The following is a 26,032-nucleotide window of genomic DNA, read 5'->3' as shown; positions in this document are numbered from 1 at the left end:
ATATTCAAAAATTATGAATTATTTTATCAAACTTAACAGTTATTAAAACATCTTACAATGCCCAGGTACCTAAAATTTCACGAGGGCCTAAAGTTTTCATTATAACAAAGAAAAATAGTTTTCGGTAGACTTTTTAACTTTTCTTGGTGATAAACTAATCCAATTATTGGTGTCTGATAAGCAATCACCATTTGTAGGGGGGAAATGCATACTCTATAAAAATTTATTTTAGAAAATATATAAGGTAATGTTTTTATTCTTAAATTCTTTTTAATGCAATTTAAAAAAAAAAGGAATATTCTCTAGGGCCCCCTGAAAAAACGGGGTAACCCGGCATTGCCCTAGTGTGCCTAGAGGTAAAGAAGGTACTGTTTACTGGATATTTAGAGCTAACAGATAAAAAAATATATAACAGCAATAAACTACTCTATAAATATTATATGAATAAAAAAGTAACACTTTTTACACTTAACACTATTTAAATAATTTCATGTATGTAATGAAAATTCAAAAATTTTAAGATCTTTTTCACATTTCTTGAAAAACATTTATTTAAATTTTTACTTAGTTATGTACATAAATTTCATTTGTAAATATTTAATTCCGACCAAAAAAGGTAAACGCACTTATGGAATTATATATAGAATTTAAAAACCAAATAAAATTAAAACCAGACATAATAAATTAGCATTAGTTACAATTCTAAGTCAGTTTAATCTAATAGGTTCATATAATCAATCATTGGAAAATAATACACTGAAATCTGCGGAAATGCTTAACTATTTACTTACATTTCGATATTTTGAGAAAAGTGAAACAATTTTAAATTTGGATAACCCGCTCTGTTTTCATTTCAGTAAGCATATCTATCATAATTCTTTGCTTTGCACACAGAAGAATTACTGAAAAATATTGAAAGAAAAAAAGAGGATTTCAATCTTTATCAAAACTGAAAACAAGGAGAAAAAAATCAACAGAAAATACTTTATACAAAGCGCACTTACTTGTTAGGGATAATTGTCAAATTATCGTCATATTATTATATTAATTGATTTTTCATGTGCTTCTCTCCTAACTCTCCTTCCAAAACTAAGGATGATATTGCTCTGCGCTCCTGGAGACAAACTTCTCCGCCGTACACGAATCGCTGGCATTGTGCCAGATTTTCTTACGACTTTCGCGAGTTTCCCATCTTCTCCCTTATACAATCTTTGGTCTAGGCTCTTGTTTTATTAAGTTTTATTAAGTTTATCATTCTCTTTTTTATTAAGTTTAATCATTCGTAAAGTAGGACGCTTTTTTTTTCAGCAGCAAATAAGAAGCGAAATTTTTCTAAAGAATATGAAAAAATGACCCAGAACATTGGTAAATAATTCTGAAACGGAACGCGCCCAACATTTGATGAGCAATTTCTCAATATTTCTTTTCCTTCCTTTTTTTTTATAAGAAGCGAAATTTTTCTAAAGAATATGAAAAAATGACCCAGAACATTGGTAAATAATTCTGAAACGGAACGCGCCCAACATTTGATGAGCAATTTCTCAATATTTCTTTTCCTTTCTTATTTTAACGGACAGCCTCTGATTTCATGATCGCATACTTTTATATATGAATGTATTACGGTAAATTATATATATTTTTTTGTCTTTAATTCATTATAAATTAAAGTGAAGTTATTCAAGTCCACATTTACTTCAACCCAATGAATAAATATGATTTCAGAATTGTAATAGTTTTTGAATATTTTTTATAGAATAGTATATATTTCTGTAAACAACAATCCGGAAAACAACAATAATGAATCATCTGAATTACTTGAAAGAGTATCATTTGTCTTGATAAATATATATATATTTTTTTTTACCATTTTCTTTGTAAGTATTTTTAAATTTTGAACGATTAATTTCAACCAGAATTCAGCTATTCTGATTTTAAGTTACATATTGAAATTCATATCCAGATCTTAGAATTATAAAAACGAAGAACAATTCATTTTGGAATTCTCCAGATTTATAATCAGGTGAGTGCTATGATTTTTATAATAAAAAATTTATTTGTTAATAATTTGTTTTCTAATCTGATCACAGTTTTCTATAGAATGGTTTTCTAGGACTGCGTAAGAACTTTAAGGCTGAAAAAAATATTTATTTTAATATAAGGAATTTTTAAAAGTTTTTTTTAATCGTAAACATTCTTTATTTGCGAACGCAGCTCTTGAATACGCCCTCTAGTGGGAAGGATATTTTAAGGTTTTTATTTATTGCTGTTGTTGTAGAGCTGCACAATAGGCTATTGATTTTATTTATAAAGTTTTCACTTAGTTCTATCAGAATCATTGGCAGAGTAGTACGCCATTTTTTAGCTGCAAAATTTCCCTAAGAAAAAGGCAGAACTTGAAAAAACAACTAGCACATTGGTAAATGATTCTGAAACAGAATGCGCCCAACATTTAATGAGCAATTTCTCAATATTTCTATTCCTTTATAATATCAACAATTGGCCAACCGATAGCTTCCATGATCGCATACTGTTACAAATAAGCGTATTACGGTAAAATACTTGATTTTTTTTTTGTCTTTAATTCATTACAAATTAAAGGGAAGCTAACATCATTTACTTTATTTCAATAAATAAAAGTGATTTCAAAATGGGCAAAAATGTAATAGTTATAGAACATTCTTCTTTATAAAATAGTACAGAAAACAACAATAAAGAATAATCCGCATTACTTGAAAGAGTATCATTTGTGTTGATAAATAGATTTTGTATCATTTTCTTGGTATTTTTTTAATTTTGAATGAATAATTTCAACTAGTATTCAGCTATTCTGTTTTTAAGTTACATATTAAAATTCATATCGAAATTTTACAATTATAAAATTTTGTTGTGTGGTTCGTCATCTAAAAGTAATGAAGGGATAATCTATATATACATTATTTAAGAATAAAATTTTCAAACGAAGAATTCTCCTGACTTATAAAGCAAGTGTTATTTTATTTATAATTAAAAAATTGATCTAATGAGTGGAAGAAGTGGTAAACTGATGATGCAAGACCAGGTGAATAGGAAGGATGGTACAAATTCTTCCAACCAAGTCTTTGCATGATATCCCTCGCAAAACAAAAAGAAACAAAACAAAAAAGGAAAGAAACAAAAAAAAAAGGTTTTCTTAATTTTTTTATTGCTATATTTTTAGAAAAAAGGGACCATAAAAGAATAACGTTCAATAGAAACTATTTTTAAAAAATGCTGTTATAAAAAAAAAAGACTGATAAAAAGAAAAGTTAACAAAAAGGCCTTAGTTGAAACAGAAAAACAAGCAAAAATGAAACAAATAAAAAAAAGTTTTCAATTTTTTAAAACATATAGTATTGAAAAAACGATGAATTCAAAATGCATAAATATAAATAAAAAAAGAAAAAAGTAACATTACATAACTCATAGTTCAGTGTAAAGTAATCTAGTTTCAATTCTTCAAATTTCGCTTTTCCATGTGACTTTCAGAACTTAACAAATATGCGTAAAAACTATTTCTAATAATGTTTAGTAAAAAATACAATTTTAGATTATTCTTTATTAAATCTATTAAAATTTCCCCCAAAAAAACTTGGTTGAAAAAAATAATTTTCTAAATAATATTTTGTCAAATGGGTCAGATACAGAATAGTGGCTGAATGTTTGTTAGTCGTTACATCCCTAGTCACAATTATATTTGCAAATGCTATGTTTTAATTACTTGCCCAAAGGATGGATGACTAAATGATTACACTAGTCCATACATATTTTCACTCATATGCTTACATAAATTTATTAGAATTTTTTATAAAAAAATTTTCAGGAGACAAAAAGAAGTAATAAATACAACATTAAATGGACAATTGCAGCATCTCTTAAATTTTCCAAATTATAGTCATTACTTCTTAAGATTGATTTCCTGATTACGAAAATATAATTTTTAACTCTGACAAATAAATATTTATTTAATTATTAATATTTTAATTTGAGCGAAAACGCCCTCACTCGAAAACGACCGCTGATTGGTGTGACGTCATTAGAGCCTTACTCCTCACGACCTTCCCGTTGTTATTATGTATTTTCTTTCTTGCGGTTTTAACTAGCTCTTCTTTAACTTATTTTTTCCAAATTTTCCCGCGTGTATTTAAATGCGTATTTAGCAGCAAATATTTTGAAATCTATTGCATATATAGAATCAAAATGGAAGAGGGGTTTCAAAAAGCTCAAACGGACAATTTGCCGCAAGTTACTGAAGAAATGATTATGGATTTTTTTCGAACGAACCAAGATTTCATTTCGCCTGAAATCAAAGGCATAAAGGCTCAAAGGTATAAATTTGTTTATTTATAAACTGTAGCTGTAAATAAGGGCGTCGGCAAGGAGGTGCACTTGCACTACCCTGGATTTTCTTTAAGCAATTAAAAATAAATAGAAAAGCAATTTAGTTATAAAATTTTATGTAAAAAATTGATTAATCAAACAAGAATTGCAATCATACAGAATAGTTTTAATCTTTTTTTTTGTGGGGATGGTAGTTTGTTAAAGGGTTGCACCCCCCTATATTTTATTCTACCGGCGCCCCTGGCTGTAAATAATTTTGTGTGTGAAAATGGAACGGCGATTTGTTATAACACATATAGGTACACGTTAAAATATAGCAAGGATTTAAGTATACTAAAAACATCTTTCCACTTTCATAAAAGTATAAAACTAAACGCTATTCTTACACACTAAATTATTATTACTCACAAAAACAAATAATTATACTTACTCACAAAATTATTATTATAAACGTTATACTTACTCTTTTATTAAAATTATTTTATTAAAAATTAATTTTAATAAAATGTATTATTTTATTAAAAATTAATTTGAATTAAAGTTATTATTTTATTAAAGACCAATTATAAACAACTTTGTAATAATTACAATCAATTTTATTAAAATTAATTTAGTTAAAAATTAATTGAAGTCAATTTTATTAAAAATAATTTATAAACGATTTTATAAAAATAAATAAGCTATTATTTTTATTAAAAATTATTTTTTTATCAAAAATTAATATTTAATAAAATAAAATTAAAGAAAATTAGATTCTAATTTATAAAAAAAATTAAAGAAATAGTCAGAGGCAAGCTAGTTATAGAATATTTTTACCCTTTCTACTGTCAAACATAAATACACATCTTCAATTTTAGTATATTTTACTTTAACTACACCTGCTAATGTTTTTTTATCGAATTTTTTTATTAAATTTAAAAATAAGTTTTGCTTCATAATATTTTTTAAAGTGTTAAATCCAAGGTGTAAATAATAACATGAACCATTTTGAAAGATACTGGTACATTTTATGAATGATGTATTAAAAATCAAAAAGATTTTTATTACATTATATTTTAAAGCGTCTAGTTATGCAGATAGTGTGCATATTGAAGGATTTAAAAAAATATAATAGTTTTTATCCCTATTCTGTTAAAAAAAGAAAAAATTAATGTATACTAAATTTTATATTAAATAACTATTTCATAATTTAAGGTTTCCAGAAACTTTTGGATTTTTTACGGAAAAGAAAGATATGAAATAGCGATTAACACAAACTAATATTACATGGACATAGGAAAGCTATAAAAAACTTCTTCTTCTTTATCGACACTATGGCCTTGGGGAGGCCAGGTCTGTCTCAATTGGTTGTTTAGTCTAATAAGATTCTGTTTTTCAGTTTTTAAATCATCTTTTTCACACACACACACACATATATATATATATATATATATATATATATATATATATATATATATATATATATATATATATATATATTAACTTCAGATCAGCAAGACAAACATATGGGGATAATGCTATAGGCTATGTGCAAGTTAAGCGAGAAAGTGATATCTGCATTGTTAAAGGGAAAATGACTCCTGAGCATAAAATAAAAACCAAAGCATATGCAATAACTTTGACATGTGATGAATCTTCTGGGGTCATAAACTCATTAGTGTGCGATAACTGTGCGGCCAGCGCAGGAGGATGCAAGCACATGATAGCATTTCTTTTCTGGGTTCACCGAAAATGTTCGCTACCATCTCCAACAGAAATAGAATGCTATTGGAAAAAATCTAAACTTTCATCAGTTGGTTCATCCCAAAAATTTATTCATGCTTCTAGTTTAGGTAAAAAAGATATCAAAGATCTTCCCCCAAAGTGTCCTTCTATTTTAGAAGCAATACACTTCGATTTTAAAATATATTTTTAAAAAAACAAACGACGTTCAACTAGGCACGTAAACAAGCGTTAAATCACCAAGGAGAAAAAGTGTAAACAAACGCGAATCAGGCTCGAATGGCGTCACTTTCTTAAAAGTCACGTGACTTCCTTTTTAAACTGAAAACGAAAGTACACGATTTTTAATTGCTCTTAATTAAAAAAGTAGCATTTTTTGGGAGGTAAAAAGATGTTTTTCAGGACTTTTCCATCATTCTGAATTCATTAAGAACATAAAAAAAATTGACTGCAATTGTCCATTTTGGAAGCTAATAAAAATCGGAATTAAGTGTACCTTTGAATTGAATTTATCATGTTTTAGGAAACGAGTTTTTATAAAGTTCAAATTTATATAAATTTACCACAAATAGGTCATTATATTAAATGTTAAATATATGTAAAACATTTCCAATCTTTTACACTTGAATGATGGCAATTTATTGTTGATCTGAGAACCCACTAATAATTATTTCTTGGTAATCCAAGTGAGTTTATAGTGGTCCTCGACTAATGTATACCAATAATTTTTAGCCCTACTTATAGTTTCTCTCAGTTCATAGCATCATCTGTTGACAAACATTGCAACTGGTAGAATTTTAGTTAAAAGATCCCAATATTTTTCCTAACAATAAAATTCATATTACTTTCATTTTAATAAAATTTCACAAGTTACATCAATTTGCATATAAGCTTTTTGCTATACACATCATCCATCATAATGCTGCATCAATCAGATGCTAAATTTATTCAATAAGCCTCCAACGATTGAGAATCTGACTGGTAAATTGCATTTATACATGTGGTATGTATATTACTGACTGCACTTTTAATATCAGGTAAATGAAGAGGTAAATTTAGGTAAATTTCATATATCAATCAGGTAAATTTAGAATGAATAAATTGCATTTTGGCAACTTTTTTCACAGTATAAAAATTAAAACTTTCCAGCAAAAATTGAATGAGTCAGCAAAGCACAAACTTTAATAAAGTGTAAAACTGAAATTGTAAAAACCTTAAATTGAAATCTTTTCAATATTAATATTTAGTCCTGGGCAAGTACCCCTTCTCATGCTCAGGTCCTATTTGTACATTAACATTTTAGATAATTAGTACAGAAATAAAAAATTCACCTATTTTATAGTGAAAACTGCAAGAAACAAATAACATAAATACATAATAACTTAATATAATTTAACAAGAATATGTTACCAAATATAATTTAACAAGAATATGTAACCAAATGTTATACTGAGTGACCATTAAAAATGTAAATTGTCGCTAAGAAGTCTTCGTAGCATAATAAATCACTCACAAGGTAGAAATACTTTTTTTTTAAAAATCGAAAATATAACAAAAAAATTTAGAAATTTAAATTGTTATTTTGTATATGTTGCATATTCCTTAGCAGAAATAATAATTTCTAACAGGTCTAACTTTCAATGAATTAATATTGATTAATAGTAGTCATTTTTAAATTTGTTAACAAAATACTTAAAAATTTATGTCTGTTTGCTAGTTTCAGATTTAATCTCTTCTATTAACTCAGAGTTTATTCCCAAAATTGAAGTATCAAAGTCAATTTCCCTTTCATGATTGATTACTTGCATTGCTAGCCTTTTGTGATTGTGATCTATAGACCACATAGAAGGTAAATATTTTGGTTGCATTGTATCTAAAAAATGTTGCCTCCACATCCTTTCAAATTCCATCAGACCTCCATTTTTGCAAAAATATTCATATACTTTCTGCCCATGTGCAATATAAGCATCATTAGGCATATTAACATCAACATTCAGAGCTTCTGCTAGCGTATCTTCATCTACAGTTGATACTTTAAAATAGTCTTTAATAGTCTGTTCTAACTGAGTTCTACGAGTTTCTGGGAGTTTATCATTTGCTCTATATATAGCAGTAGCTGCAGACTTAACACGGATTAATTCTGGATTACTTTTAAATTTTACATTTTTTCTACAGCCAAGGGGTGCATCACATAGGTCAGCTAATTTTTGCCTCATTGTCTGATCTATAATATTGCTTCTTTTATGACAGTTCACACACAATAATATTACGTCATGAGATAAATTTTTCTTCATTAAATTAGGAAAAAATTTACGGTATTCAGATGGTATGACTAGTTTGCGATGAAACTGATCAGCTTTACCACAGACAACGCAACAATTTGATTTCTCTTTTGTATAAAATATATTGTCTAATGTAGGTCTACCAGAAGGTTCAAAGTTCAGTCGCACTGTAAATGGTTCTTGACATACCACCTCACCCAAACCTTTCATGACGTACCATTCAGCTTTACCTTTATCACAACTGCAAAGTATCTCACCATCTGGTGCCACAAGTTGGCAATTGTCATACATAGGCTTCTGGCGTGGCTTGCTGTAGCGACTTTTATTAGACCGCGAAGGCAGGGCGGGTCGAGAAGAACTAGATTTATCACCGCTGTTAACATATTTCTGCTTGAACTGTAAATTCATATATGAAGTAATTTCTTTTATGAAATTCCAAGTTGAAATTGAAAACCATCCTGTTTTTCTCTTTTTTATTTCGAAGAAAATTTGAGCAGCAACAATTACATCTTCAGATGCATATTTAATTTGCTCATCAGTTAATTCAGGTGCATCCCAATCACTACATCGTAAGCGTTTGCTTTTATTTAGATCTATATTCAACAATTCGTGGCTTAGGCTTTTTAACCCCAAATTCTTCTCTCGCAATTCCTCTAAATCATTAGCTAAAAACCGTAAGTCAATGAATCCTCTGACTTCAAGGCCATAGTCTTCAAACAATTTGTTTGCGTCATCATATATTCCCACACCCACTTTCAAAATGTTTTCATTCAATAAAATATTGCTGATTCCTTCAGGTATAAGCCATACCGGCAAACAACATAATCGTATGAGTATACAATAACCTGAGTTGTTGGCTAATTGTAGCAATGAAACTGAATTTCTCCTTCCTTCATCGTTCACCCATTCACAATCTAATCCAATGACTTTGGAATGTTTTAAAACTGAAATAATCTCAGATTCATGACGGTTCCAGTCTTCAACATTTTCAATGACAATACATTTTGATAGTTTAGTGACTTTCGAAGTGATATATTTGTATGCCAGAAATCCGGCAGTTGTAGCCAATAAAGCGCAGCTAGTTTTAAGAGGCAATCTTGACATTGTGGACCACCCACTGTTAATTAGTTTCTGAGACAATCAATAGAAAAAAGTAAGTAAATTTCAGGAGAATTGCATGTTTGAAAATGAAACACTGACTCGAAAATGAAGTATGAACGTCATCAATCCAGCGAGGTATCAATCTTTGTTTGTCAACACGAGGAAACACGTGATTTTCAATCAGTGGTATTTCACTTCTTTTCAAAAGTAAAGTAATGTGTTTGGCCGAGAGATTCTATCCACAATAGACTTAGTCTAACGTCACTTCACGACGTCACCTCTTAACAATTGTAAAAAAAATAATGATTGGTTTATGAATGGATGATTAAATTGTAAAAAAAAAAATAATGATTGGTTATTAGTTTCGCTTTATTCTGTGTTTGGTTAAGAAAGGGATAGTAACTATAGTTACTATTTTTATGGCATTCCTGTTAAGCCTGCGAAATTTATTCTCTCATTAATTTGTTTGCTAATGAACCATAATTAGTTTAGAGAGACGAATACGTTGTTAAATTTATTCATGTGGATCTGTAGGACAGAAAATAAAAGTAAACACGAGCAAAATAAAAAGTATTTGCTGATAAAAAGCAAAATTAGAGTAGGTTTTTTAAAAAATAATACATTTCTTCCATTTTTTAAGTTTTTTTAAACACTTTGTTAAAATATTTTTTAAAAAGTTTGAGACTGCGTCATTATCCTGTATTTTTTACTTAGGGTAAAATTTTACAAAAATTATTTTTCAAACCTTCAAGAAAAGTTGTATAAAATATTAAGGGTTGCTAGTTAATAAAAATGTGAAAAAAATTGCCTTATTCTAATGACTCTTTATGGAGAATAGATAAACACACCGCTTTACCAATCTAGTACACTAGTATATATTAATTTAAAAAAAAAATATATATTATTGACTATCAGTATTGACTATTAGTAAGTAAAAATAACAAGCTATCATATTTTTTATGTGTGAGAATGCTGGTAAGTCCAGAACAGTTTCTAGTTCAAGCACGTAGGTATAACTTTCCATGGAGGGTGTTTTGAAATTCAAAATTGAAATGAAGTTAAGTTTAAAATTGGGGTCTAATACTTACACTCTATTCTTATATTATGGATATACATTGGTTGCATTTAAATATTTAAAAGTAAGTAGTGAATTTATAAATTTAAAACTAAATTTGATTCTCAACCTTACAGTCCAGCAAAGTTAGACTTTTTTGACGGAAAAAATAGTGCCTAATTTTTTTTTTCATTGAAATCTCTGTTATATTGTTAAAAATGATACTCAAAAACTTCCCAACTTTCCTCTGTATGCCTCCCCCTTTTTTGAGTGGGAGAATTAAATTTCTTCTTGGTAGGCAGGTGAGGCATATTTTCTAACGTATGTTTTTCCACTGGATTGAATGAGACCAATCCCGAGACGATCGGAATAATAGCTTAGAAGTTATAAGGATTTAATCGATAAAAAGTACACATTTATACATATACCCACTTACGCATCTGATTTTGCTATTTAAACAGGTAAGACATTATTTCCTAAGTATTATTTAACGAAAAATTAATTACTATGAATGCTTTTACGAAAACACGAGTTAATAGAACAAGTAGTGCTAGTTACCATGCTAAATTATACGAGACCAATCCCAAGACGATTGGACTAATAGTTTAAAAGTTTTAAGTAGCACTTATTTACATACCTTACATTGCTATACTGACAAATGAGGTATTGTTTCATACGTATTTTTTTCTCGCTCAATCAAACAAGACCAAAAACGAATCAAAAAGGCATATATTTCAAAAATTGAAATGATTTTTTATAGATATACAAAATGTATTGTCTTTGAATGGCACTTATTATGAAGAAAATCTTGTAACCTTACATAACTATTTATATGAATTTGAATTATATCTCATTTCAGATAGTCCCTAGATTGCTAAGTAAAAAGTGGGAACCATGGCTCTTTTTTCGCATGAAACAGCTTGCAACTTTTAAACTATTCGTCCTATTGACTCGTGTACAGTCTCATTCGATCCAGTTTAAAAAATATGAAGGAAACAATGCCCCACTTATTTAGTTAGCAATAACAGATGCATAGTTAAGTACATTTACGAATTTGTACTTGAAACTCTTAATAATTTCTAAATTATTAGTCACATCCATCGTCTCGGGATTAGTACCATTCTGTTTAACGTGAAAAAATACATCAGAAAAAAAATGACTAAATTTTTTGTTTAAAATGCATAAATAAAAAATGGGGCTAATGGTAATCAAACTTTAGACTTCTGAAAATTAAAAATCATCGACAAATGTCCCATTCAACTTAGGACAAGAAAAAATTTACTATGGCACCCAGAGAATAAATGGTATGAACGTTGGTGTCGATTTTCTAGTCAATCAATAACGAAAAACTCGCATTAAAAAGTAACTTTAGTTTTAATAAAGGGAAGAGGCTTTTATTAGTTTTCTATTATTGAACTGTGTTGACAATGGACGCCAGTGTGTGCTCTTATCATCCTTTGGATGCCTTCTTGAAAGATTTCGCTGTCAAAAATTTTAACTTTGTAAGTCTTTTGACACGAATTAAGCATAAGCTTTATATTATACATTATTCCTCCCCCCCCCCATAAGAAAAGAAAAAATAATTTACGCTTTTTTTGTGCTAATAGCAATACTAAATTCACTATGCATTTTTTGTTGAATCATGGAAAAGCTTTGATCCTGAGATATTTACAATTTCTTTAATAAATAATTTCGATTTTATAAAAATGTTTTAACACAATTCTAGATAAGATGACATGGGTTTTTTAATGGACAGTAAAATATGATACTTATTTTTACTTATGTTCAAAGAAATTGAAGTAGGAATAGAATTTGGAAGACATTTTTTTTTGTGTATTTATCACCAATCTTCCTAACTCTCTTGATTACTTTACAATAAGGTAAGGTAAATTATAGCTGTGTGAGATATAAAAACAAATGTCGAGAACTAAATTATTGCATTAGGAAAACAATTAATGTTAAAGGTAAAATATTGTAAAAAGAACTGTAGTGTATCTACCACAACAAAAATATAAATTCCAACTCACTAGTATATAAGACATATTAAATCGATTCGGAGTACCTTTTCATAGATGAATGTTGGAATTGTCTATAACTTCTCTTCCAACATTGGAGACCCGGCCGTGATGGAAACACGCTTACCTTAACGGAAACTCCTACTTCAGTGGATTGTCCACATTAAACAGTTTACTTGCTACTTGTGACTGCGACATTGTACTTCACAGTCTCGATCACACAATGCACACTCGACTGCTTAAAAGGCAACATAGGAGCAACCAAGACCATGAACTTTATACAGCTCTCAAAAAGTACGGTGATCTTTATAAAGCTCTCACGGCTTTTCACAAAACAACAATGGAAAGGGCCCATATCCAAGAGTGCGTGGGTTCGATCCCCGCCGGCCGAAGACTCCCGTGTAGAAAATGGTGACTGGCGTACGTTAAATCTGCCGAGTCGCAAACTCGTCCATGTTCCCATAACAAATCAATACCTCTGGAGGTACTGATCCAGGAGTTTCCTTGTCTTCTGGATTGGTTCAAAATTACAAGGTTACGGGGTTTAACAGTAGTAGTCGTAAACTCAAAATTGGGACGGCTGTTCAACGACGGATATATATATATAAAATAACAATGGATCAACTAGTGGTATCCGCTCATCGAATTCTATCACAGATACAATTCTGATGGGGGAGTACTGTAGCGTATCTACCACAACAAAAATATAATTCCAACTCGGCAGTATATAAGACATGTTAAATAGATTCTATGGTGGGGTACCTTTTCATATTTGAATGTTGGCATTGTCTCTAACTTCTTTACCAAAAGAATATTTTTATGTTATTTCAAACGCCATCTATTCAAATACCTTTGTTTTAGATAGATAAGAGTCCCACGAGCCAGAGTAACACTAGCTATTTTTTTTGTTGTTGCTTGATTTCTACGTTTCTTTGAGTACGAATTGAAAGTTTCTTTTAAAGAAGTATAGACACTTTCATCTCTAGTAATATTCTTTACATTCAGCCAAAACATGATTTTTGTAATCTAGATATCAGTGTATGAAAATTTTAAAGAGGCTGAATATATTGTGGGTTTCAGATCTACATATTTTTTTATAACTAAAGATTTAATTCACCCAAAAACATAATTTTCAGAAAGAGTAATATTGATGAATAATTGTTTTGAAATTTTAAAAAATGGATTTTTCAAAAAATAACTTTAGTTTCAGTTAAAAGTTTTTAATATAAATTAAAAATAAATGTTTTATAAAAGGTGTTTACTTTGAACACAGTTTTCTCAATATCCTTCATCTCTATTTTTCTTAATATGACTATCTTATTAGAAAAGAAAAGAACAATTGCGGCTAATTCAATCTTTTCTTACTATCAATCCAAATCAGATATTCAAATTCAAAAGCTTAAAATGTAGATCTGCATTTATATAAGAAAAAACACTTTACTTTTAAACTTTATCCTAATGTTAAATTTCATTGCAACCTAATTTCAATGACCATAACACTGAATTTCATTATATTTATTAATTTCATATATATTATTTAAAAATATTTAAATCTGAGCAGATTTTCAGTAGTCAACTTTACTTAATTGTTGATTTATTACTTTGTTGATCAAAAACAAATTTGGTAAATTTTCTTAATCATATGCTTAGAGTTGCTTTTTTTTTAATAATAGTTATTTTCTAATAAATATAACAATACAACGATTAGAAAAAAAAACATGGAGAGAACTAATGAATAAAATAAATTGGCATTTGAAATCCAATCAAATTTCAGCCTTTAAATACACCATTTAGTTTAATAAGTTATAAACTAACCTCTAAATAAAATTCTTTGATGTTTTTGAAATAATTAAAAAACTCCATTTAAAATAAATAAATCATTTTCATAACTAATCTAAATTTTTAATCACAGAAAAAATTGCGACCTGTTTAATAAAGTAAGTTTCTTTGGACCAAATTTAAATAGGACAACTTTTATACAAAAATGACGCTCAAATTAAGAAAAATAAATTTAAAAAGAATTATAATTAACAAAATTTGAAGGATGAGAGAAAGAAATTTATCTGTTCCCAGATGTCAATAAAATAGAATAGCACTATTTAGAATATTACAAATAGTGAATTTAAGATAATTAGGACAATCTCACCATCTATGAACGTCATATTTGCAAACTATTGATGAAATTTAATTTATGCCCAACATTGCAACATGATCCTCAAGTCAAAATTTTAAAGTGTGTAGTCAAGCTCACACTGCCAAGGAATGTGGTAAATAACCCAGCGATTTTTAAAACAAATATAATCTTTAACTGATTTTAATTAAATATTGTTAACAGGCAAAAGAAATATTTCCAGATTCTCCTCCTTCATGTCTGGCAAGTCTTGAAAATAAGCACCTATTTTTAAACACTTGAAACATATCCGCTGTTATTTCCATTTTGTACATTATGAAGTTTTTAATCAAGCATTAAACAGTAGTTCAAAGTTTACTGCAAAATCTATTACATAATTTTTGTTTGATAAAACTAATAATTTTCTAATTGCCAATTTTCCCATATATTACTTTTACATTTAAAGTGACGGCAAAACTTTATTTACTATTTCAGTCTCAGATTAATAAATTTAATTTAGGAAGAATTTAAATACCACCACAAATGAATAAAACAAATACATGAGAATTGAACACAGCTTTGATTAAGCTCTGCTAAAACAAATTTGTCTGATTTTTCCATTTACATTTTATTACAACTCCAGAAAATCATTTTTTGTTAAGAGCAAAAGTTGATAAGTAATATATTAAATTTTTATTTAAAAGAATATTTGATAGTAATTATAATTCCACTCCATTAAAAACTTGCAGAACATTGGAATTTATTGATTATATTTGAAATGTAAGAAATTAATACTAAATAATTAACAGTCATAAGATTTATAAGTACTTTATGTAGAATACAAAAATCTAATATTACAAAAGCAAAATATTCGAAAAATATAGTTTAAGTATCAAAAGTATAAACTGGAAAAAAAAAGTTCTGTGATGAAAAGAACTTCCCAGAAGACTAGCAAATATAAATGATATTCAGGAATTGATAAGCATTACAAAATGGAGAAATATAAAAGCACATATTTTTGAAAAAATATTATACAGATATATTGATTTTCTTTAAATTTATCAAACCAAGGTCTTAGAAAAAAGTTTACATAAAATTGATTAAATATTTTCATGGTTGAGAACAAATTCGATGGTTTTACACAGACACTAAATACATCACTTGAGGACATGGAAGTTTTGCATGTAGATACATTGAAGCTAAGCAGCACTCTTCTCCATTGCAATGGCTGCAAATCAAGACAAAACAATTAATGTAATAAAATTTTATTAAAAAGTTACATTAATCAGTGATAAGTATTTAGATTTATATCTAAAGAAAATTTTCAAAAAAGTTACTAACACCTAAGTTAATGCTGCTTAATATCTAAGTTATACAAGATTGATAGTGAGATTTTACAGAATGAGATAATCAGGTGTTTCAGTTTTAAACTCAATATAGATAGCAAATTTTCTTAACTGAACATAACAAAGAATTCATAAAATATAATATTTATGCAGGGGTAGCAGCAAAGTTTTTAAAAATTTTAGGGTAATTTTAGGAACTTTTTTCAAAAAATTTTAGGTAAATTTTAGGGGTAATATATGATTTTGCAAGGATAAAAACAGATCACACGGTAGTTTATTACACAACAGAAGATTATTACAATTCATCCACACATATAAATAATTGCAAGCCATAAAATAAAGCTCTGAAATTTATTAAGTCAAGAATGAAATCTCTAAAGTGTAAAAATGAAATTTCAACTTTACATATTACCTATCAGAAATTAAGTGCATAATTCAGGAACAGGCAAAAGTGAGAATAAATCAAGAGAAAAAATAAATTAACACCAACTTGGATTTTTATTTAATTTTTACCTTCTTAATCAAAACTTTATTATTACCCTTTACCTTACTTTATTAAGAAAAACTATTGTGTGATATTATTAGATTTCAAATCAGCAATTTATATTAGAAGTTAGAGAAAAACAAATTAATCATGATCATTTTTCTAATATATTCTTGATATGATTTGTGAGATTCTTTTACTGCCCTCAATAGTGTTGTGGTGATCTTCAACACTCCTCCATAATTTCGAATGGTATATTTGTTTAGTCTAAGAGGCATAATAGTATTCTCATGGTGACTCACATTAAGCATTGCTTTATTTATCGAAAAACCTCTCTCAGGATCAGAATTCCCATGTGGCAAAATTAAAACAGTTTTAATTAATGTAGTTAAATTCTTATATTTTAGATTATTGCTTTTTTATTTATATTCAACCTATAACTCTAATTTTTTAGGAACGCCAACAAAATTTTATCAGATTTTTAGGAATTTTAGGGTTTGCACATAGTTTTAGGAATTTCATGAATTTTAGGGGGAATGCGACCCTTGTTTATGTTATAATTTAGTACATAATTATTAAACATATATAAATTAACAGTTAGCTGAAGCCAAATAACAGTTAAGCGCAAAATTAAAAACAATTTTTTTTTACATTTAATTACTTTTATAATTAGGTGAAAAAATGTAAATAGTAATGATAGGAAAAAATAAATACTTTATTATATTTAACTTCAAAATTATAAGTAAACAGTTTTGAATTTAATTCTTTGTCAAAATTATGAAAATTACATTTTAGCAAATATATATTTTTAAAGAATTTAAACAAATATTTGAATTCAAATTAAATGAAATTTTCAAAGATTATAGCATAATTTATAAATTTCGAGAATGAAATAAGAATTTTAATTTTTTGTGTGTGAAAAAAAATTAATTTTACAGAACCTGAATATATAGGATCTATTTTATTCAGAAATAAACTTTAACTACATTTCGGACTAAAAATCTTAATATTTTGTCCAATATTTGTCTAAAAGCCCTTAACAATATGGTCAAATTTCAAGCAACCAAGAAATGCTAGAATTGACATTTTAGAGATTTCTGGTTTAAGTTGGTGAATATTCAAACAAAATTAAAAGGCTATTCAGAGGTGCAAAACTGATATATGTGAACATTTAAAGTTCTTCACAAAAAGTTCTACAATATAATAGCATAACAATTCTTCATAAAAAGTTCTACACGTATAAGAATATTTTAATCAACTAATCTGTAAAGATTTACTTTTTGAAAACTGTTTATAACTTTAGCTGAAGTAAAATGAAACACTACAACGCAAACTTTTTTTCTCCATCTAAACTCTAGCTGAGTTTTTTTCTCCAACTTCTTACGCCCATCTCCACAAAAATTTGTAATTACAGATTTGCAAATTGAGCTTAACAAAAAATAACTAAATAATTTAGTTACTAAAATAATAAAACATAAATGCCAATGTAACTGAATTGGTACAAGGTGGCACAAACAATTAAAGAAAACTAGCTTACAATCTTACTTATATGGACATATTTCTCAAATTGAGATTTTACTTACATGTTTTTTCAAATTTATAAAATACAACACTTTTCTAACTTGCAGTCAGTCTAATTAAATTTAATGCAAAAAAAGGTAGGAAGATAAAATTCTTACCTTCTTTTGAAGGCAAGATATTTTTTTCTAATGTCTCTGCATGCTTCAAGTTTGAAGTATCAAAGTTTTCAATTCCATGCACTAATTTTTGGTGGCCCTTTTCTTGCTCAATTACTGAAAGAACATAAATATCATAATAAGTACACTAAGAACAGAGTCAAGTTGCATTACATTTCAACTAAATAAAAAATAAGTTTACTGAAGACTTTTTTTTAAATGTGATTTTAAACCTTATTTCTAAGCAGAATTAGCATCCAGTTCTATTTTCTTATTAGAAAATTGTATTTATTTTCCAATTTTTTGAAATCCTTATCAGTTGCATAGAAATTCCTTTGCAAGAAAAAAAAAAGTTTCACGAGTATTCTAAATCTTTCGGAAAATACTTTAAGCATTGTAAGAATAAACAAGCATAAATATTTGATATTTTTAGATTGTAAAGAATGCCGCAGAGATACACCAATAGGCTACATCCTCAGATTAAAATTAGTGACGATTTGAAGATAAATACTGCTGCATTTGAGCATTTCAATACGATAATTGGAGTGTAGATGGTAGTAGTAATCACCTAGACTTCACACCAAACTTTCCACCTGCATGCTGATTTTTCTGGTTCTGAAACTAGGGCAGACTTAACATTAAAGTAAATCACCGACTATTTAAAAAGGTTAATTCAATAACATTGAAGATAGGACACTGAGAGAAAGAAAACTTTACAATTGAAATGAATGAAAAATATATCCTTACTTTCAGAACTAGGCAAAACTGCCTTTTCCTTTGTTTCAGCATGATGCAAAGCAGCTTTATCAAAAGATTCCAAGCTAGTTACCATATTCTGGTGTATTTTTTCTTGCACAACATCTAATCATTAAAAATATTGATAAAAAAAATATTTTAAATTTCTGACAATCAAAAGCCTTTGTTGGAAAAAATCAAAAAGATTACAAGAGGATAAGGAAGTTAGCTCCATCAAGAATAAAGATGAGATCAAGGGGTGCCCAAACAGTTTATTTTCTAAATATTATATATATGTCTTAAACTGATTTAAATTGAAAAAATATTAACCCCTCACATTGCAGCAGCTTTCTTGGGAACGTTTGACTAAATGTTAGTTAAAAAATGTTGATTATAATTAAGTCTTGACAATTTTTCAGATTTCAAAATTGCAGAAATTATAAGTAAAATGACTAAAAAAGGTCTCCAACTTAAAAAAAAAGAAGTTAAAGTCACTGATTTTAAAAGTGTTAAAATAGCTAAAATAAGTAAAAATGCAGAAGGGCTGGCAGCTACGTAGATTGAATTTTCTCTTATCTTTTAAAACCAGAAATAGATATAATTTTATTTCAACAACTGAATTTCCAGAAAAAGCGGAACATTTATAATTAAAAAAAAAAAGCCTAAACTTTTAGAAAATCGAAGTTTTTGATAAAAAGGCTGAAATTTGAGAAACAAAAGCGAAAATCCTCTGAAAAGCGGAAAAATCTCATCCCCGATAGCTAGATAAATCTGTTTCAAATCCCAACACTCCTTGCTATGGGAAACCATCATTGTAATACATGGCAAAACTCAACTCAAGCTGTTAAATAAACTTAATATAAATAAGAGGACTATTTTTTTTTATTAGCCAAAGTCTCTAGAATAATCTAGCCTTTGAATAGCCCCATACCTTCCTCTGGGCACCCCCAGGCAGAAAACTAAATAGAAAAGCAATTTCAGACAACGACCAGCTGAACCATAATGTGTTAACATACTAAGCAGGGTTCTGTCAAATAGTGGAATAAGTATTTACTGAATGACAAACAAGGTAGGAAAAGACTAAGGATTTAGGAAAGTACATGGGACTATCAATCCAATAACCACAATTAAATTCACACAAAAGAGAAATAGGTTGGAAACAAGACATAAGGTTTAGATATGGATTACAAATGGAGAAGAAACAAATTTTCAATCCAAAGAAAAAAAAAAGGATTTTTTTTTAAAAATGGATATTTAAATAATTCTTAATAAAAAAAATAGAGAAGAGTTATGAATAGTTTTAATATCAGTAGTTTTTTTAATTTTTAAAACTAATTAAATTTTCTTTCAAAGCCCCTTTGAAATAAACTATTCGATAAGTAAAAATCAGCTACAAATTTTGAAATATTTCTACAAAATGCACAAATAAGTAAGTAACTATTTAATTTTTTGTTCTAATATAAAAAAATAAAAAAAAAACTAACAAATTCAAGACATGTTAATGAGTGTTATTGAGCTCTAAAAAACTAGCCAAATAAAAATAAAGTAAATTTGATAAAACAATATTAGTAAAAAATTCTCTAAAAAGTAAGGCTCATAAGAAACTTTTAAGTCAAGAAGTGCGGGAAACAAAATGGCATAACTTGTTAAATAAAGAGTTTATCAAAAATGAATAAAAACAGTAATACAAGTACTCAATTTTTTCAATTTTAATAAGCTGTGTAAATAATGTTAAATTTTAAAGATGACATAACTGAGTTTTTTGGTTGAGACAAATCAAGAACCAACAAGATTTATTTACAGGGTATCTGCTACATTTTAAATTTTCAAATTCATGACTAATTTCAAGAACTTTCCATGACTTAATGAAGTTAATATTTTCTCCCAATAAAAACAGAACAATAAATTTGAAAAGCATTATAATAATATTCATTGAAATGATAGGTATAACCTAAACTGTTATACTCTGCATCTTCATATTTATAGATGTTAAATTTAAAAAACAGAGTAAAGAAAGAGTTGAAGCAATAAAATAGCTGGAAAAAAAAGCAAATAATTTTTCTTCTTCTGCAGAATTAATATTCTAAAGATACTTTCCTCGTTAATCGGAAAGGAAAGAAATACTCCAGATTTTTCTGTTCTCATTTCGGAGTAAAAAAAATTTGCCAATGACTGGCTTGCTTTAGTTAGAATTTTAAACTGATAAAAAAATTTTTTTTTTTTGAAATCACAGAAGTTTAAAAGATAATTCGTTCTAGAAATGATGTTTTTTCTTTCATTTTTTGAAAAAACACGATAAAAACATTTTATATTTCAATAAAATATGACTGAGAGGGGATTTTGTTAGAAATTCAGATGTTCAGAACACCATGACATTAGGGAGGAGGATTCCATTTTAAAAATTAGACCAATTTGGCGACCTAAACCCATGACTTTCCACGATTAAGAAAAAAAAAAAAAAATTTAAAATCATGACATTTCATGACTAATTTTGTTCAATACTGAAATTCATGACTTTCCAGGAGCGCGGATACCCTGCATTTAGTATTTAAATAAATTAAAATAAAACTTGATGATTCTCAAAAGTTTTATAACAGGAAGACTCAATTACCAGCGTGAAGAAAAGCTTTAAAACTTAAAAAAAAAAAAATAATTAATAGCACAGGTTAAATATTTAAAATTGGAGCTAGTAAGCAAAATCGTTCATAAAAATTACTTGTTAGGAAACAAACAACTCAATGTAAATGTTTTAGTAGTTTGACAATAAAAGAATTAAAGTATTTTCATATTCGGTTAATAATTTTTATTATCCCGAATAGCTGTTAAAAGCATGGTTAATGCAAAACAGCATCCAAATACTCTCACCATCATTTGTAGGAAGGAAGAATTTTTCTTCTGTGTCAGTGTGCTTTAAAGAATTTCTTTTAAAACTTCTTACACCATTCAAGAAGCTTTGTTGCACTTTTTCTTGAGCTAAGTCTTATGAGAATAAAGTGCTTAGTTTCAGATTCTAACAGCTTTCAAAAGTACATCATAATTAAAGTAAATTGTAAAAGTACTAATATAAGAACTAATTACATAACTAAATTAGACAAACTATTTAGTAAAGTAAAATATAAACAAGACATAAATTGACTAATTCAAAATTAATGAAGTTTCCTCTTCTTTTCTTGAAAACTGAATAAATACTACAGAATTTTCTGTATAGTAAAGTAATAGGCTTAGAGGAACAAGATTTTATAGGCAAAATTGGCTTTTCAAGAGCCCCTAATAAGTTAGACTTTTACATCAATTACTTATTTTTAGTTTAAGAAAAATATAATTCAAAATTTTAAAATTACTGTGTACAACATATTTATACAAAAATAACTATATTTCTGAAGTTAACAAATATGTGCAATTTGCCATATTTTGGGCTTGCAGTTTTTTTTCTTCAAAATATGTAAACTATATTTCATTTTAACTTTCCTTTTACTCTTGATTTTTGTCGCATATAACTGCTTAAATCTAACTTTTTTACAGAAATACAAACTATTTTAAACACATTTAAAAAAAAAAAAAAAACTATGCTCCTTTAGCTTAAGCTAAAAATTAGGTTTTTAATGCGAAATTTAGTTAAATAAGGAACAATCAATAACAATAATTTTTTTTTATTTACATATATTTACCTTCAGCATTTGGCAAAATAACTTTTTCTTGAGTTTCTACAGAGTTTAGCCTGGAACGTTCAAACCCTTCAACACCAGTCAGAATACTGTTATGTGCTTTTTCTTGTTGAACATCTACACAAAAAAAATAAAATACTTAAATACTTTGTCTATTCATCTTAACTATTACTAGATAACATTGTTGCTAAACGAGAAAAAACTTTAAATAAATTCAGTTAATTTTTTTAAAACTTTCCAACACTGTTGAAAAGGTGAAGAAAAATTAAAGTACCAATACATTTAAATGTCAGTAAAATTTACACAGAAATATCTTTTCATACAAGGAATATTCTGTAGAAAAAAAAATCCAAAATTACACTAAAATTTTTTAAACCATTGATTCATTTCATGGAAGTCATTTTTCTACAATTCTTAGGGCAACATTTCCAAGATAATACTACCAGCCTATCTCATTGTTTCATTTTATAAGGACTCCATGAGAAAAACGTGGTGTTAGACATCTTATACAGTAGAGAACCATTTATCCGGTATCCAGATAACCGGGAAACCAGAAAACCGGGAAAAATTTTGCTCGAATTTCCCGCCATTTTAAACAAGAACGAAAAAAGCGGAAATTGGACTCCTCCTTGAAGTTGAGTAGAGGAAAATGTAAGGAAGGGGAAGATTTTTTTCCCCGTTTACCCAGAGAAACGTCATTTCCTCCGTGACCTTGAAGGCAGGGAAGGGAGGATTGTTTTATTTTTTCCTTTAGGCCGTCAATCAAACTCAAGGGTGTGGCATGCTGATTTCGTTTTCTGCTTGATTTACGAGGGGGGTGGGGAAAATGCATTGCATGCATATCAGTGAACAGAAAAAGAAAAGAGAAAAATATATTTATTTGACATCGACTAATAAAAATAAAATCTTTTTCTTTTGAATAAATTCTTATTCTTTGGAAGTGCGGTATCAATTACAAGTTTTTCTTGGTGTGGAATCACATCTGCTGCAATTAAAAATCTTGCTTTTATCAACAAAAAAATAAAATAAAAGGAGAATTGTTTATTATTTTAAGCATAGGATTATTTTATGAAGCAGATTGCAGTTTTGTTTTTTTTATTCCACTAGGCTTGATTTTTTTTTCTTTTCGCGATAAATTTCGCACTCAATAAATTAGTTCTTTTTATTCATAAATTTTATCATTAGGTTTTTTTTATTTAATTTTTTTTTTATTTTTTTTTTTTATTTTTTTTTTGAATTCCGTTGATCTTGCCTTGTTTCGGGTTTTAATATTTATGCTAGTGCCTTTTTTAACTATCGTTTCGGTTCGATAATTTTCAAGTGTTTTTATTTAGATTAATAAGTTTTCCTTTTATTTTATCGTTTCCCCCGTATAATTAGGTATGAAATATATTGCGTTATTTAATCATTGGTTTTGTTTATATTATTTAATTTAGGAATTGTAATTATTTTTAAAAAATAAATATGAGAATTTTGTATTTTTTAAACTTGATTTTCTTGTCAAAACTTGCAAATTTTTTTGTTCTTTTAAATGTTATATTTCTACCATTTTTTTTTCTTTTTAAAGTTAGGAGTACCTTTCTTTTTTCTCTTACTTTATGCAGTACACTTTTTCCTTGTACTTCGGGTTCGATAAAACATCGATTAACGACACTTTTTGGTCGATCCAGAAAACCGGGAAATTCAGATATCCGGGATAGCGTTGGTCCCGAGCATCCCGGATAATTGGTTCTCTACTGTACTAATTAATATTAATACGTTCTCCAGTAATAGCTTTTTTTACGGCCCCTAAAATAAATAACCAAAAATATTTTTATTGAAAAATGCTTTTTTAGAAAACTTAATATATCAAACTTAAAAAAAAAAAACAATATAATATTTAGAATTTTTTTAAAATTACTTTACTGTAAATGACCGAAGCTGGTGATTGTTGACAATCATAGTTGCTTTGGCAAATGTCCGAAACATATACTACTGCCCAGTATGCCCTACATCAATGTTTTTTTTTAAAGGTCAAGGGCGACAGCTCGGTATGCATTTAACAGATGCTCTGGACACTGATTTTTCTCCTACTCTATCCTCAGCAGATATTAAAATATCAAATAAATTATCAACGAATAAATTAATATCAAATCTGATAACAAATACTTCGGACATTCATCAAAGCGACTATGTGATTATTGGCATTCACCAGTGAAAATAAACATTATCCTGATTTGGGTCATTCATGGTACCAATTCTATGTTTTTTAACGTTATATCAAGGAAATACAGATTCAACATATATAAACATTGCAGCAAAACTATAGTTTTGTTTCTTATGAAAACTTTGTTATTTTCAAAAGTTTTGAAAATAGATCTATTTGACAAAAATTCTTAGATTTGATTGCTGAAAAATGATTAAAACCTGAAGCATGTATAGATTTTAAAATAAACAGTTACCGTCTTTAGATGGCAAGGAGCATTTTTCTTGTGTTTCAGTATGCTTCATTTTTGAAGAATCAAATTGAGCTAATTCATCTTTCAAAGGAGCAGGAACTTTAGGCAAATTTTCTTTGCTTGGGCTAGACATTTTCTGAAAAGGTAAAAACATTATTTTAGACTAATAACTATTAATTTAACTAAAAGATTCAGCATTCATAATAATCAGATGAAAAATTAGTTATAACTATAATTACTGGTACTATTTAGGACAAAAGCTTGTTGATCCTTTTGATTTTTTATATACTGGCCTATAGAGCGATTTTGTAGTCAACACGAAAATGATTAGATTATTATGCAAGTCGAATTCAAGTTTATAAATTAAGTTCATCAATTAACAATTGGTCTCAGAAGAAATCAGAGTTTCACTAAAGCTGCTAGTTTTGAAGCATTAAATAAAATGCCCTAACTTTGATAGCACATTAAGATGTTGCACAATAAGATATTTAACAATCAGAAAATATTTTTGAACAATAAATTTATCTTTTCATAAGAAAATATTTTTTTATTTAATACATACTCTGGAAAATTTTGATAATTTAAAGTTGAACAAGTGTTAAAAAAAAATTAAACAAAAGAGGCTTTCTTTGAATTAGAAACTAAACTGACAATCAACTCTGACTGTTGCCATCTATGTTTAAATGATCAGTTGAAACATGGAAACAGGGAGAAAAATTTTGTGATTCCTATTCTTCGTGACGTCACAAATGGAAAATCTCGTATCGTATCAGAAAAACCAGCAGAATAGAATCGCCACAATTATGGGGAGGGGGGAAAAGGAGGCAGCTTTTCACTAACCAAATAGTTATTAATATAAAGAAGTGTTAAAGAAATGAAATATAGAAAGCCTATTTTTATTTATAAAAATCGGCACGGTCTCATTATTGTAACATTGAACTTGCGATACAAAAAGAACTCAGTTTTTGAAAGACCTGGAAAAAGACCTTTAAGATTAAACCAGAAATTTGGAAGGTAAACGAAACGGGACTATTTCTGATATGAATTG

At 27.9% G+C, this 26,032-nt stretch overlaps 2 protein-coding genes across 11 annotated transcripts in view; both read right to left on the bottom strand.

The window, feature by feature from the left end:
• Positions 1-7,233: 7,233 nt before the first annotated feature.
• LOC107453867 (exonuclease 3'-5' domain-containing protein 2) lies at positions 7,234-12,089 on the bottom strand. Its single transcript, XM_087162535.1, has one exon. The coding sequence runs from the start codon at positions 9,462-9,464 to the stop codon at positions 7,779-7,781; it is 1,686 nt and encodes a 561-aa protein (XP_087018661.1). The 5' UTR covers positions 9,465-12,089; the 3' UTR covers positions 7,234-7,778.
• Positions 12,090-15,452: 3,363 nt separating this feature from the next.
• LOC107453875 (uncharacterized) overlaps positions 15,453-26,032 on the bottom strand; it is a 31,609-nt gene continuing 21,029 nt past the window's right edge. For 5 of the 10 annotated variants that reach the window (XM_016070918.4, XM_016070899.4, XM_016070891.4 and 2 more), the window contains 5 exons: positions 24,988-25,120; positions 22,550-22,663; positions 18,894-19,007; positions 18,150-18,263; positions 15,453-15,868 (listed from right to left, as the gene is read on the bottom strand). In XM_016070918.4, the coding sequence (XP_015926404.1) occupies positions 15,840-15,868; positions 18,150-18,263; positions 18,894-19,007; positions 22,550-22,663; positions 24,988-25,117 (501 nt within the window). In that variant the 5' untranslated portion in view covers positions 25,118-25,120 and the 3' untranslated portion in view covers positions 15,453-15,839. Of the gene's footprint in view, positions 15,869-18,149; positions 18,264-18,893; positions 19,008-21,746; positions 21,861-22,549; positions 22,664-24,987; positions 25,154-25,546; positions 25,688-26,032 lie in introns of those variants that run through there. The other 5 variants (XM_016070909.4, XM_071179941.1, XM_016070925.5 and 2 more) reach the window with 4 other exon arrangements.

The sequence above is a fragment of the Parasteatoda tepidariorum genome, chromosome 1 (genome assembly GCF_982258835.1).
Source record: "Parasteatoda tepidariorum strain Cologne lab strain chromosome 1, Ptep-v5.0, whole genome shotgun sequence".
Taxonomy (NCBI): domain Eukaryota; kingdom Metazoa; phylum Arthropoda; class Arachnida; order Araneae; family Theridiidae; genus Parasteatoda; species Parasteatoda tepidariorum.
This window is presented reverse-complemented; position numbering and strand designations above follow the sequence as displayed.

Coding starts and splice junctions, on each gene's coding strand:
- LOC107453867 (XM_087162535.1), bottom strand. CDS start 9,464: ATGTCAAGATTGCCTCTTAAAACTAGCTGCGCTTTATTGGCTACAACT.